This window comes from Telmatherina bonti (assembly GCF_933228915.1).
Source record: "Telmatherina bonti genome assembly, chromosome: 24".
In the NCBI taxonomy this organism is placed as follows: domain Eukaryota; kingdom Metazoa; phylum Chordata; class Actinopteri; order Atheriniformes; family Telmatherinidae; genus Telmatherina; species Telmatherina bonti.
In genome coordinates this window covers 20,012,674-20,026,626 of record NC_136633.1, presented here as the reverse complement: position 1 = coordinate 20,026,626, position 13,953 = coordinate 20,012,674, and the positions used below count along the sequence as shown (strand labels likewise).

General features: G+C 38.9%; 2 protein-coding genes across 4 annotated transcripts in view; one reads left to right on the top strand and one right to left on the bottom strand.

Moving 5' to 3' along the window:
* Window positions 1-10,858, top strand: part of creb3l1 (cAMP responsive element binding protein 3-like 1) — a 31,098-nt gene extending 20,240 nt beyond the window's left edge. For 2 of the 3 annotated variants that reach the window (XM_079263806.1, XM_079263805.1), the window contains 10 exons: window positions 1,373-1,527; window positions 1,611-1,692; window positions 2,089-2,282; window positions 2,594-2,740; window positions 2,815-2,873; window positions 5,752-5,820; window positions 7,401-7,503; window positions 8,781-8,943; window positions 9,529-9,676; window positions 9,758-10,858. In XM_079263806.1, coding sequence (XP_079119932.1) covers window positions 1,373-1,527; window positions 1,611-1,692; window positions 2,089-2,282; window positions 2,594-2,740; window positions 2,815-2,873; window positions 5,752-5,820; window positions 7,401-7,503; window positions 8,781-8,943; window positions 9,529-9,676; window positions 9,758-9,794 — 1,157 coding nt within the window. In that variant the 3' untranslated portion in view covers window positions 9,795-10,858. The remainder of the gene's footprint in view (window positions 1-1,372; window positions 1,528-1,610; window positions 1,693-2,088; window positions 2,283-2,593; window positions 2,741-2,814; window positions 2,874-5,751; window positions 5,821-7,400; window positions 7,504-8,780; window positions 8,944-9,528; window positions 9,677-9,757) is intronic. The other variant, XM_079263807.1, reaches the window with a different exon arrangement.
* Window positions 10,859-12,247: 1,389 nt separating this feature from the next.
* Window positions 12,248-13,875, bottom strand: harbi1 (harbinger transposase derived 1). Its single transcript, XM_079263978.1, has 5 exons — window positions 13,779-13,875; window positions 13,593-13,680; window positions 13,287-13,494; window positions 13,033-13,208; window positions 12,248-12,860 (listed from the first exon to the last, which is right to left on the bottom strand). Exons 1-5 carry the CDS (start codon window positions 13,847-13,849, stop codon window positions 12,660-12,662), a joined length of 744 nt encoding a protein of 247 aa, XP_079120104.1. The 5' UTR covers window positions 13,850-13,875; the 3' UTR covers window positions 12,248-12,659.
* Window positions 13,876-13,953: the final 78 nt, after the last annotated feature.

Sequence of the window (13,953 nt, the reverse complement as noted above, 5' to 3'; positions counted from 1 at the left end):
GTACACACACTCACTGGAGACAAATTATGCAGCTCAGTTGCCAGAGAGACGTTATCCAGCAGTCAGTAATAGCCAGTCTGCTCAGGAAGTGCTAAAATATTTTGGAGAAGCTCCTTTAAAGTCTGATTTATAAGCTACTGGTTATTTCTTATTGGCAGACCTACAGTGAAGCCTCCCCGAAGAGAGATGAGCTGAACTTTATTGAAGCCTCTTAGAGTCTTGGGAGATCAATTTAAGTTTTGGAGAGAAGATACGAGGAAGCTTTTCTTGGTTAAAATGGACATAATGCTTCAAAACTTCAACTTATCTTTGGAAGAATTGCAGCACATTTGCAAATCAGAAAATGTGTGTGTGGCTCTCGAGCATACGTATCAAGTAGTCCTGTTTGACCAGAAAACTCAAGTTTTTTTTACCCATCTTTCTGGTGCAAGTGTTTTCCCACAAATTTCCCATACTACGTATAATACGGGGAGGAAATAAACTTTTCTGACACCTCCCCTCTCAGCCCACGGCAGGACGATTTGTCTTCTTTCCAAACCCAGAACTTGACAGGTATGCCCACTAGGGCTGTGACGATATGCTTTTGTCCCGATTAAGTTCAGTTACCATTATTTTGGGTGCCGATTTGATTTAAATTGCGATTTTTATGATTCTTCGATGTTGCTGATTTTTTTTGTAGATTAAAAACAAAAAAATGTACAAAACTTTTTGTTTTTGCAAATCATTTTTCTTAATTTCAACAACACAGGAGCCAGACCATCATTCTGCTGCTATAATGCCCAAGAAGAAAAGTAAAAAGATCAATTAAAAACAAAAATGACAGAAATTTTAATATTGAATTATTATTTGTAATTATTTGAAAAAAAAAAGAGATTTTTTAACAAATGAAAATCGATTTTAAAATTGTGAAGCAAAAAAATCTAGATTTTCGATTTTTTTCGATTCAGTTTCCCTCTCCTAATGCCCACAATTTGGAACTTTTTTTGTCTAATTGTGTACAACAGGTAGCGATCCTTCTTCTCTTAAAAATATACGTTGCTAAAATAAAATTGGACTAAATTAGCAGCAACAACTTTAACACTTGAACTTTCTTACAGTTATATTAAAAGCAAATAGTTATAAATAGGAAATACATATACAAACACAAATAGGAAAAAATAACTAAAAAATGGAATAACATGAACTACAATTAGATAAATACATTTATAACAATAAATAAATCAACTGAATAATATTTTTAAATAAATATGTAAATAATAGTTAAGTTAATAGTTAATAGTTGTTTGAAACAACAGGCGACGAGGGGTTAATAGTTTCCCTCTCAGGAAATGGATGTTGATGAGAGGTTTGTTGTGTTCTGGTGTTTCTTCAGAGTTCGAATGGAACTTCAGTCAGGACCTGTCGGGCATCTTGGTGAAACAGGAGGAGCCTGAAGTGAGTCAAAGGTTAGATCGCCAGCTTCTGGAAGCTCCACCTCTTATATTAAGCCCTGCTCCTCCACACAGAGGATCACCATGGAAACGCACAGTAAGCATCCATTGAAGAAGTGGAGTTTAAGTATGTTGTTGATGTTCACTGTTGATGTTGCTGTGTGTTTCTTGTGCCTGTAGGAGCACAGTCATGATGACGTGAAGCCGGTCGCTATAAAGGATGAACCCAGAGAGATGGGACAGTACCTGAGCCTGCCTAGTGGTACGCACCACAACACAGACAGATAAACAATACATTTGCATTCATCACATCGCTCAAATCAGCAGTGTAGTCACTGAAGAGTGCTTTTTTTTTGTTTAATCTCTAAATTGGCTTCATCATTCGAATATAAAATATTTATAAAAATCTAATGAATAAGTGAGCTTTCTGGTCACGTTAAAGCTAAATAAGTGTGAAAAACGAAGGAGAGTGAAGCCTTCAAGAGTTTTCTGACACTAAATCTCAGTTTTTGGGAGGAATTCTAACACGGTGGCTCATCAAAAATCCCAAAGACATGCCTCAATAAACAGCCAACCTCCTGGCAGCATATTGGTGTGTCTTACTTCTAGCATTTCCTCTACCTGCCTTCACACTGAAGCGCTCTCTCCTCACTTCCAGACGATGCTCTCCAGCTTCCGCCCACCCCTCCCAGCAGTAACCACAGCGACAGTGATGGCTCGCTCCCACCCTCCTCGCCCCACCTCCCCTTGCCACCGTCTTCCCCACAACCACAGCAGAGGCCAGGAGGTCGTGCCTCTTCGTCCTCCTCCTCTTCAGCTATTTCCTCCTCACCTCTCCTCACTGCGCCACATGTGAGTTCATGCTCATGTCATCGTCTCTTCTTTTCGTGCTCCAGTTTCCCACCAAAGTTTTTTTTTTTCTCTACTAGGGATCAAGAAAGCAAGAAGTTCTGAAAGGATGCAAAGTTGTTGCGTCCTTCATTCATTCATTCATTTTCCTAACCGCTTAATCCAATTCAGGGTTGCGGGGAAAATTGTTGCTTCCATAATTTTATTTAAAATGGATGGTTTTTTTTTTTCTTGAATGAGAAAAACGTAAACATAATATTGTGCAAAAGGGAGAATTATTCCTCAGTGATGACATTGTCCTTTTCATTGGGCAGAAACTGCAGGGTTCAGGACCCCTGATGCTGACAGAGGAAGAGAAAAGAACCCTGGTTGCCGAGGGTTACCTAGTACCAAACAAACTTCCCCTCACAAAGAGTGAAGAGAAAGCACTGAAGAGAGTCCGAAGAAAGATTAAAAACAAGGTAAACTTTGTGTGCTCGCAGTGATGCACAAGGATTGAATGAAAACAAAGCAATGATTTTTGTCTTCTGTCCAGATCTCAGCTCAGGAGAGCCGCAGGAAGAAGAAAGAATATGTGGAATGTCTGGAGAAAAAGCAAGTTTTCCATTTCTTTTTTGTTCATTTTTGCTTTGCAACTGGATCAGCGTGTCGCTCTTTTGCTCTCATAGTTCCCCCAAATTATGCTTCTTGTAAATCAGCAGCTTTTTATTCCTTCGAAGCGTCCATATGGAGCTGTAAAATCAAAACTCGTGTGTATTAACACCTAAATGTGTCAAAAGCTGTTTCCTTTGAGTCCAGCTGCTGTTCCAGCCCGTATCACAGCAACACATCAATGAAATGAATACATAACTCCTGCCTGCATGTCGCTGAACTGTATTTTAAAGTGTTGACTTTAAGCCAGAAGGAAGCCTTTTTAGATACTGAGGTTTTCCCTCAGTTGACTCTAACCATAGTTTTTTTTTTCTTTACACAACCCCATGCTTGCTTATGACCAGAAAACAGAGAAATTTCAGCTGGCAGAAGAGGGATATGGTTGTGTAATGCTGAAGTGAGCTTGGCAGTAGTTGTTCGGTTGGGAGCCAGTTTTTGTATTTAGAGGTTTTCCCTACTGCTGTGGAGCTGAGTGAGACAGAAGAGCTCTACTGGGGATTAAACTGGAGGCAACCTCGGGTCCTCTTGGGGTCACAAATGCTGATTTCATCAGCCGTCGTCTCCTCTGTCTTGTTGTTATTCATTACAAAGAAGCAACGGAAGACAGAAAGCTCTTCCCTCTTGTTGTGGACATTCCTTGTAATGGCAGAACTCCAGCAACCTGCTGAACACATGGTGCAGATTCACTGACTCTCCTGTCACACAGAGATGGAAATGTGGCTTTTCACATGAAGTTCATCATAAGTAACAAAAACATAATCGAGACAGATTCCTACAGATGGTAATGCCGTCATGAGGCTTGTCAAAGTAGCTTCTCTTAGTTCAATCTGCTTCACTAAAAAGATACGAGAAGGTGTTAAAAAACTGATTTGTCCACTTATGATCCTCTTTATAGTAATTTTTCCTCTTTATTGGATGAAAATAAAGGATTTTTTTTGTGATTCCCAAGAAGGAAACCAGCAGGATAACTTACAGAAATCAGTGAATGAACGAATGAGTCGCATTCAAACCGAACGGATTAAGAGACGAGGAGGATTATAGCAAAAGAGAACTGAAAAACTGTAGGTTGATAAGAAGAAAAGTAAAATCTTCTATCCTCTAATGTAAACTTTTTTTCACATTGTCAGCCCTGCAGAATAACTTTTCAGTTTATTACCCTTCATTCCAGGGGTGTCGATTTACATTTTAATTCACTGGCCACGCTCCAGTACAGACCAGTAAAATAACAGTATAATGAGAAATAAAAAGTCCTAATTTCTACTTTTGTTTCAGTATAAAGATGTTTCAATTGAATAAACTCTCCCATCAGGAAACAATTGGAGCAATCTAAGATTTATTGAGGAATAATAATTAGATTTAAAAATATTTTGTTGCATATAGTTTAGATAAGAAAAGAAAAAAAAACAAATATATGTACATACCTACACATACATATGTACATACACACACTTATACATACATATACATACTAAGGAAGAAAATAATAATATTCATACTATTAATATTATTAATAATAACAATAATATTAATTCCTCATCCATTCAATAATTAAATAAATTCAAGAAAGAAAAGGAGTTTGGAAATAAATAGTGGGAAGAAGTGAACACTTATGTGGTATTCCCACCCCTTTCTACTCATCTAGTTTTATATTCTGTGTCGATGCACGTCACAACATACTTATTTAATTTACTACACACACTGACATATATACACATACACAGATATACAAAAAAAGTCACATTATTCATTTACATGTGTTATCTTTATTTTATTTGATATATTTGTATATGTATTATATTAGTATATTATTATTATATTATATATTATGATATATTTGTATATATATTGTATATTATGTATATTTCATATTGGAAGAACATAAAATATTTTGTTATTATACTTTATTTCAGCATTGGAGCAGCTTTGTTTTTATAGTTTCACAACAGGTGAGGCTTGCCTTGATAAAAGATCAGCGGATAAATATTTTTACAAGCTCTGAATCGGAATATGTCTGACTCAGTTCGAGTAGTTTGTAAACAGATCCAAACATTTAGCACGCAAAGTTTATGGAGTCAGGTCATTTAAACATGAAAAACACTGATCAAAAGGCTGCAAGTCAGACAAAAGCAAGAACCAAATAAAGCAGAAAGGAAGTGATTAAAAGTAAAATAAATGAAATACAGCCAGAATGCTTTCTGATCATCACAGATTACTGTGTAAAAATGACAAACAGGGTGTTGTCCGATTGTTAAACATGCCTCAAATGTTGGATATTGGTGTATTTTGTTCCAAGAACCACTTTAATCTCCTTTTCTTGAAATAATCAGTGATCAATCTGGAGCATCTGGAGCTCAGCAGATGTGGTCAGCTCATATGCTCCAGTAATAAACTAATATGCTCCATTGTACTCCACTCCGTTCTAAGTAATGGCATGAAAATAATCAAAATAACATTAAAATGTTTAAATCTGTTCATGCTTACACACAACCACCCTTACGGTTATAAGGTTTAAGTTTAAGTTATTTAACACAAGTATGGAAGTTATTCATGATAGTTTGGAAAGGATGATATTTACGGCCTTGTGGCGTACACATGGCCTCATCACACGCCAAGTGACCCAGAAACCAACCTGCTTCCTGGATCAGATTTCATTTAGTTTCCTTTTAACAGCACAGAAAACAAGCAAAACTCTGCTGGCTTTCTGAGGCCAGTCGTGTCCTCTGCTACAAGCCGTTGCCTCTTCTCATTGTGCTTTAACATCATTGTGATTTATAGATGTGCAGAAATAATGAAAGAATCTGTTTGTGTGTGTGTCCATCAGGGTGGAGAATTACACATCAGAAAACAGCGACCTGTGGAGAAAAGTAGAAAACCTGGAGACGGCCAACAGGTGAGCTTTGTCCTCCAGCTTTCTGTCTGAGCAGCCCTGAAAGCTGCAACACATTAGCAAAGAATACACACTACTTAAATGAGAACAGGTGAATGTGTGTTTCTGCTTCTCTCCTTGAGAAATGAACCGTGCTACTAGTTTTTATGTGTATGTAAACCACTGCAGAGCACAGTGGTCTTTATGCCGCCTGTGTCACTGAGATTTATAAGAGTATAAACTGAAATTGATCGAGTCCCTAAGCAAAGTATAGACTCACGAGGCTGCTGCTGGTGTCTCCTCTGTCATTATAACAATATGAAACCAATCTGCTATTATCCTGAGGTGGGTGGTTGGATGGGTGGGTGGGTGGGTGTGGAGTGGTTGAGGGTCTGTCTCCGTCTGACTGTGGCAGCCTCAGCCTGTCATTAAATTGGCAAGTTAACAGTAGCTTTCATCATGGAAGACAGCCCCCTCCCTTCCCACTAACACACTGGTGAATATGTTAAACCACCACGCAGAGAAACAATGAGTCGGCACTAAGTGGGGAAACGTGAGTCAGCACACGACATTAAAGTCAAAAAGTGTGTGAAGGTCTAAAAACGGTTTAAACGGGCAACCTAAATTTAAGCTTAGAGTTCCTAAAAATGTCCCAAATGCAGCTATTAGTGGTCATTTTGTTCTCCATGCAGGGTTTTCTGAGCTGCATGTCAAGTCTAGGTTAACTCTACTACTTTATTAGTCACACAAGAATCATCTAGAATCATATGACCTTGCATATCGGATTGTTTTTAAGATATCTTTGTGTATTCATAGCAGGAAAGCAAATATTTTGGATAAGTTAAGCTATAGCTGCTATAACTCCAGGTAACACAAGCAACACAATAACTGGAGTCAGTAATTAGAATTTAAAATCCTTTTTGCTGAATATTTACTTATTATCAGGCAACCTGTATGTTTGTTTTTTTTTATTATAGTATATATTAAGGAGTTATTGCTTCAGCTGTAAATCATTGTGGTCAGACTTCAAAGACTCGGTTGGTTTGTCCTGCTCAGTTTTATCCCATGTGAGTTGATTTCCGCTGGCATCTCCTCTGCATTCTGGAGCATGTCTCTGGCTTCGCTGTGGAAATTTGAAATATTAGCGGTAGCATCGCACGGATTATTGTTTTAGTTTTCCACCTGACCGAGCGCTACACTACTTTAAAGTCTGCTTTAGTTTCTTTTTAAATGCTCTGCCGACTTTCAGAGGACCGGTTTGTGGCATTTGTTTGGCAGAATCGGGTTCTCTGTCTCCACTTAGTGGTTAGATTGTGTCCTCACAGCCACCGACGGCTCATACCATCAGAGCCCTGCTCTCCAGATCCCACTGATCTACTCTTTTCTTGTGGTATTTACCGATAAACTCACTGCAGCTCTGCTGTCTTCTTTCTCTGCTTTTGCCACTTGACACAAGAGTAAATCAGATGTTTAAAGTTTACTTTGAAATGTAGTAAACCCAGTAAGTTCTGAGGAGACATTTAGGTGAAATAGTGAATGAGTGTGATTTGTATTGTCAGGTTAGACTCCTCTTCCTCTTTCATTTCTGCCATTTATCTCTTTAGGTCTCTCCTACAGCAGCTACAGAAGCTTCAGTCACTGATTTCAGGGAAAGTCATCCCTCGTTCCTGTAAAATGGCTTCAACTCAAACCGGAACGTGCCTCATGGTAAAATATGACTCTGTTGTTTTCATTTTGTCTTAGTTTTCTCTTAGTTGCCCAGACATACAATGAAGAGACTTTGCCTCAGCTATTGCTCAGTACGTCCCACTGGTTTGCCAGCTGTTTGATATAAGTTTGATCCATAATAAAAATTCCTAATCTGTATTCCTGTGGCCATTATGTTCAGTCATATACTCCCAAAGTCCTGAGTGCTGTTTAATACACTCCTACCTGAAAACACCAGGAGGGAGAGATAACCTGTTTGCCAGCCAAGTGTACTGGGAGGTTAAGTGTGAAAAGTATCTTAGATCTCTTTAGTTCATTCATTCATTCATTATCCTAACCGCTTAATTCAATTCAGGGTGGCAGGGAAGCTGGAGCCTATCCCAGCAGTCTCTGGGCGAAAGGCAGGGTACACCCTGGACAGCTCGCCAGTCCATCACAGGGCTCTCTTTGGTTTATTTGGAAGGTTTTTTTTCTGAAATAATTGACTCATTTTGGTTCATCATTGATGGAAAAACTAGATTAAACACATTATTTTGAACTGGAAGTGGATGTGAAAGTAGCACATCATCCATGCTTTCAGTCCTACTTTTGACATTTTGAAGGCAAACACAAAAAACATTGTAAAAGACACGTCCTGTCCAAATCCTTATATGCTACTGTGGTCAAAACGTGGTTTCAGCACCAGATTCAGCACCAGATTCAGCACCAGATTCAGCACCAGTTTCAGCACCAGATTCAGCACCAGTTTCAGCACCAGTTTCAGCACCAGATTCAGCACCAGTTTCAGCACCAGTTTCAGCACCAGATTCAGCACCAGTTTCAGCACCAGTTTCAGCACCAGATTCAGCACCAGTTTCAGCACCAGTTTCAGCACCAGTTTCAGCACCAGATTCAGCACCAGTTTCAGCACCAGTTTCAGCACCAGATTCAGCACCAGTTTCAGCACCAGATTCAGCACCAGTTTCAGCACCAGATTCAGCACCAGATTCAGCACCAGTTTCAGCACCAGATTCAGCACCAGTTTCAGCACCAGATTCAGCACCAGTTTCAGCACCAGATTCAGCACCAGTTTCAGCACCAGTTTCAGCACCAGATTCAGCACCAGTTTCAGCACCAGATTCAGCACCAGTTTCAGCACCAGTTTCAGCACCAGATTCAGCACCAGTTTCAGCACCAGATTCAGCACCAGTTTCAGCACCAGATTCAGTAGATTTCAAGCTGATCACCTTTGTTCATACCGTTGCTAATGAGGGTGTTTTGCTCCCCTCTCCTTACAGATGATGGCCCTGTGTTTTGTTCTGGTGTTGGGCTCCTTCTCTCCCTGCTTCTCTTCCCTCTCCTTGCTGTCTCACACCTCGTCTTTGTCCTCCTCCTCTTCCTCCCAGTCCTCCCCTCCCTCTCATCCTCCTCTGTCGGCGGACCTCTACACAACCAGTCAGGGTAGGTATAGATATCCTGTCCAGTTGAATGTGACTAGTTTCTCATGTTTTAGAGGCTGAAAAGGAGACGTGAACAGTATTTATAACCGGAGCAAATGGATGCTTCGTTGAGAAAAGAGACAGGAAAGACATCTGTCTTCCAATTAAAGGCTCATCTTAAAGTCCCTTCTCTTAAAGGAAGCCTTAGAAGTGGACACAAGTTTCGAGTTTAATTCCTTGCTGCATTCCACTTTCCTATAAATTCTCTTTCTTTAACTACTCGCCCCTGGGAAACCCCTTCTTAAACCAGATGTTTAAGTTGCCATCATGCTGAGTACCACTCCCTTCTTCCGTCCTCTGATGGACTGGTCAATTTTAGACGACTACATGCTGCCTTTCAACTGTCTGGGGAGGGAAGACTGCTAGTTATTTATAGTTCAAATGCATTTTGGCTGCTAAATAGTCATGAAAACCTTCAGAAAAATACAACAAAAGGGAAAATGTTTATGATTAAAGCCTTGAAATGACAAATATTTGGCAAAATTTGTGTTTGACGTACAATTTTGCTCAAATTACACAAGAATAAAAAGCGGTGTCTGTCTTGTAGTCCGTTCCCGCAGCCTGCTCTTCTACGATGAACAGGCTCCATTGGAGGAGAGATTGGTGCCGTCAGAAGGCCACTCCCACATCCAGACGCGCCACCACACAGCTGAAAGCCACAGCAACCATACAGCTGGCTCCAAGTTAGACCAAAGGTACAGAAAACATCCAGCTGATGCTCTGATCTCGACACGTCGGAAGTCAGACATTAACCCGCTGCTTTCGCCTCTCCTCAGAGAAACCAAACCAGACGGAGTCTCAGAGATTTTCTGACTCGCATAACTTCTCACCTCCAACCCACAAAGAAGCCCCGAATGCTCCAGATCGCCGCGATCAGCTGGTTTCATGTCCACATCCATCTGGAGCAAAACCAGTTTAAATGGTCCTCTGTAATGAGCTCTGAATGAGGCTCCAGGTACTGCAGTGCTCCTAATCTCCTCATCCTTCATGGCATCCTTTACTTCTCCACTTTAAAAAACTCCGTTATACTTGAAAACTTTTGGTTTTTTTAAAGCTTTCTGATGGAATTCCTGTTGGAATTTCCATTTTTATGCACTAAAAATATAATTAAACAAAGTCCAAATGATTCCTCCCATGTCTTCTTAAAACACACAACGACTATAGATTAAAATCTTCAAGCTGGTTAAATTTGAAAGACGAAAGCCTTAATTGATCAACTTGCAGATTTGAAGCTTTTTTTTTTCTTTGGAAACCATCTGAAAACGTGCCATGCTTTCTGAGACGACAGGTAAAAATGAGCCAGTCAGGTAAAAATCTCTTAAAATGTCCTAAATCTTGGAGAAACAATTCCGTGTTTCCCAACATTAAGTCATCCATCTTTTTCAGGAACTTATAATATGAATGCATATATGTGGAAATTTACCAGACCTCCACTGTGCTATTCTAGGTTTTGTATTTCTCTTAATGGGATCAGAGCTTTTACTTTTCAACCAAACATACCACGTGTAAACAAAGGGCTGCTTTTTAACTTATATTGGCCATCATTTTATCATTTTTATTAATTATTTCTTATTTGTTGATACCAATCATCATAAAGAAACCATGAATATTAATACCTAACAAATATCTAAGACCTGACAAAGGATCAGGATTTTAAATTACGATTGATAAAATGGCAGGAAGCAACTCGTCTGACATGCAAATGTGTTGAAAATTCACATTTATATAAAGTAGCTGTGCCAGTTTTTTTTAAAGTGCCTTCCACATGCTTCAGTCTAGTATGACCAACTTGGCCTTACACCCAGTGCAACATTACTGGACATGAGACCAGAATATTTAAGTCAAGCGAACTTTTACATGCTGATTAATATTTTATTACAGGCAAAGAAATCACAGCTTAAATGCAAAGTTTGTGATTCCTGATCAAATATATATATATATATATATATATATATATATATATATATATATATATATATATATTTTTTTTTTTTTTTTTTTTTTTTTTAATTCGTTTTTTTTTTTTTTTTTTTCTTTGCTTCCATCATTCAAGCTTAAAATAGTATTTCACTTCCAATCCTGCCAAAGTTCAGCATTTGTTTTATTTTTAGGTGCCATATTTTCATAAGACATGAACCATTTGGAGGTTGAGAAACATGACTAAATATTTTTATGGAAATATAAATTGTATATGTAATATATTTGCAGCATCAAAAAAAGAGCATATTTAATTTATGCAACAAAAAAAATCTTGTTTTTAAAGTTAGTTTATCTTATTGTTCCACTTTTTTAAAATAATGTTTAAAAAAAACAAACAAAAAATACAATGTTTAATATATTCTGAGCATCCAAAAAAGAGCATATTTATTTTATGCAAAAAAAAAAAAAAGTCTTGTTCTGCCATTTATGTTGATGTGAAGTTTTACATGTTGGTGATTCATCAAAGTAAAACTTTAATATGATGTGTGTCTTAACTGTAATAGTGTTGATGTTTCACTGCTGTTGCATAAAAAATCTGCAATTTGAACAATCATTAAAAAATCTGAACACACACTTTCAAACTTTAACAAAAAAAATAATTTAAAAAATCAAATGAAAAAATTCTGTAATTCATTCAGAAAGTAACCTGTGACAAACAAAGTCAGCATTGATACTAAATATGTTCACGCAACAGCAGTGTGTGTTGTATTTATTCCTTGTTTGTAGAAAGTGTGTATATATTGTTGAAGCCAATCAGGGGACTGAGACTTTCCACAAAGGAACACCACTATCTCTGTTTATTCTAGTTTGATTGAACACTACGACATTTAAACGTATCAACACCACTATTATGGCACAAGAAAAACAACAATGTCCCAATCTAGAAGAAAAAAATAAACAAGCAAACAAAACGCTCATAAATGTCATCATTTTCCTTTAAAAAAATTACATCCAGAAAACCCAAAAACATAAGTTTTCCTCACTCATGTCTGCATTCAGTTGATTTTAATGCTATTTTGTTGTGAAAAATGTGCACAAAAACCATCATGTGACTGCAGCTCACATCACAAACACCGTGCCAATCTGTCCCACAAGTCCTAACGCACCAATGTACATAAATACTGACCATGACATGTGCAGATGTTGTAAATAAGGGTCTTGATTTAGTATTGTGGCTGAATCAAAGAGTTTAACCTGTGGAATAGGAAGGGAGGGGGAAAAAACACTGTGTTTTTGTTTTCTTTTTAATGGGGGGGGGGGGGGGGGGGTTAGGGTTGCGTGGGAAATAAAAAGGGGTGGCTGAGGTGGGTCCACTTGTAAAGAAACCCAGATGACGCAGCAGCTGCACACAGTTTGAATGGTCAAAAAACTCCTTGAGGCGTTTGATTATTTGAAACTCTCTTTATGAATTTGTTGAATGTCTCAAGAGAATATTCAAGCGCTTCCCCGGGAGAGAGCTTGTTTGAAATGTGTCCAGATATGTTGTTGTCTTGGTTTGTTGTATAGCATCCTGCATGTTCCTCCATATATATAACTGTTATCGTAGTATAGTCAGTAGAGTAGAAACAAGCAAAATATTAAAAAACTGCATCAGCAACATGGTGTCTGTGGATTTTCCTACTTTGTGCTTCTTCACTATTTCAAGAAAGAAAAAAGAGATTTGCGCTTGTCCCAGTCTTCACTTGGTTTCTGTCCCTTTTAGCTGAAATGTTTCAGTATTAGTTGTTTTCTGAGCTCTTCTGCCTGGCTGTCACGGTCCTCAGGTTTCTGTTTGAGGCTCTTGGGCTGCTCGAGAGGCTCCGTCCTCTCCAGAGTCCAGGCGTCTAATCCAGACTGCAGGGAGGCGTTGTGAAGAACACAGCAGGCGAGTAGGATAGACGAACTCCTCTCTGGAGAATACTGCTCCGAGAGGGAAAAGAAACGACAACAAAGGCCTTAGCATGAGAAAAAGGATGCTCGACAAGTGTGCTGTTCATGTCCTGACAGTGACATTTTTGTACTTTCACTGATTATATAGAGAAAACAGGCTGGTTTAAAGATGATATGTGCAACTATTTGTTTAAAAATGTACCTGCAGGTATCCTTTGCTGCCATCTAAACATCTAAATCTGGTCTGGATGGCTCTGAATGTTCTGTCCACGATCTCATGCGTAGCAATATGAGCCAGATTGTAGCGAAACTCTGCAGGGGATTCGGGGCATTCCACCGGGGTCATCAACCACTTTCTTAGAGGATAACGTCCATCCCCTTGGAAACAAACAAACAAACAAAAATTAGCCTCTCACATCGACGCCACAAACAACCAGAAATGATACTGCATCTCACCGAGCAGCCAGCCTTCCTCCGTGTCCTGCAGCTGTTTGCTGAGAAGCGATCTTTCAAGAACCACCATATCTTGCAGTCCACCTGGCCACTGAGTCTCTGCACTGAGTAACAACCCTCGGGCATCACAAACGAGCTGACAGGCTACAGAATGAAAGCCCTTCTTATTTACATATGATGTGTCTTCACTGTTTGGAGCTTTGATGGCAACCTGAAGATGAAAAAAATGAAAATAGATTATTTATTTCTCATATTTTGTCATAATCGCATGCATTATAATCACGAATGTTAAATGTGGGATAAAATGACCTGAACACAGTCCAGCACTCCGAAAACACCTGGAAATCCTGCCACCCTCTGAAACTCCTGGAAGGACTGCTCTCTACTAGAAGGATCTCTATTTAGAAAGTATTGTTTGTCACTGCTAAATTCTCACCATCATGGTCTAAAACAAAAGTTTTACATTTAATCCTGATAAATCTCATGGCATCATACCTATTGAAGGTGATGAACTGAGGAGCTTTTTCCACCAAAGCTTTGGTCACATTGGACACACATCTCGACATTGATGCCTGGCTGATCCCTATCGTATCCCCCATCGAGGTCTGGAATGAACCAGATGTATAGAAGCCCAATGCAGCCAAGACCTGAACCTCAGGACTGATGGCTC

Coding starts and splice junctions, on each gene's coding strand:
- harbi1 (XM_079263978.1), bottom strand. CDS start 13,849: ATGTCGAGATGTGTGTCCAATGTGACCAAAGCTTTGGTGGAAAAAGCT. Junction 13,681..13,778: donor CAGTTCATCACCTTCAATAG/GTATGATGCCAT, acceptor CTTTCTAAATAG/AGATCCTTCTAGTAGAGAGC. Junction 13,495..13,592: donor GAGTGCTGGACTGTGTTCAG/GTCATTTTATCC, acceptor TTTCATCTTCAG/GTTGCCATCAAAGCTCCAAA.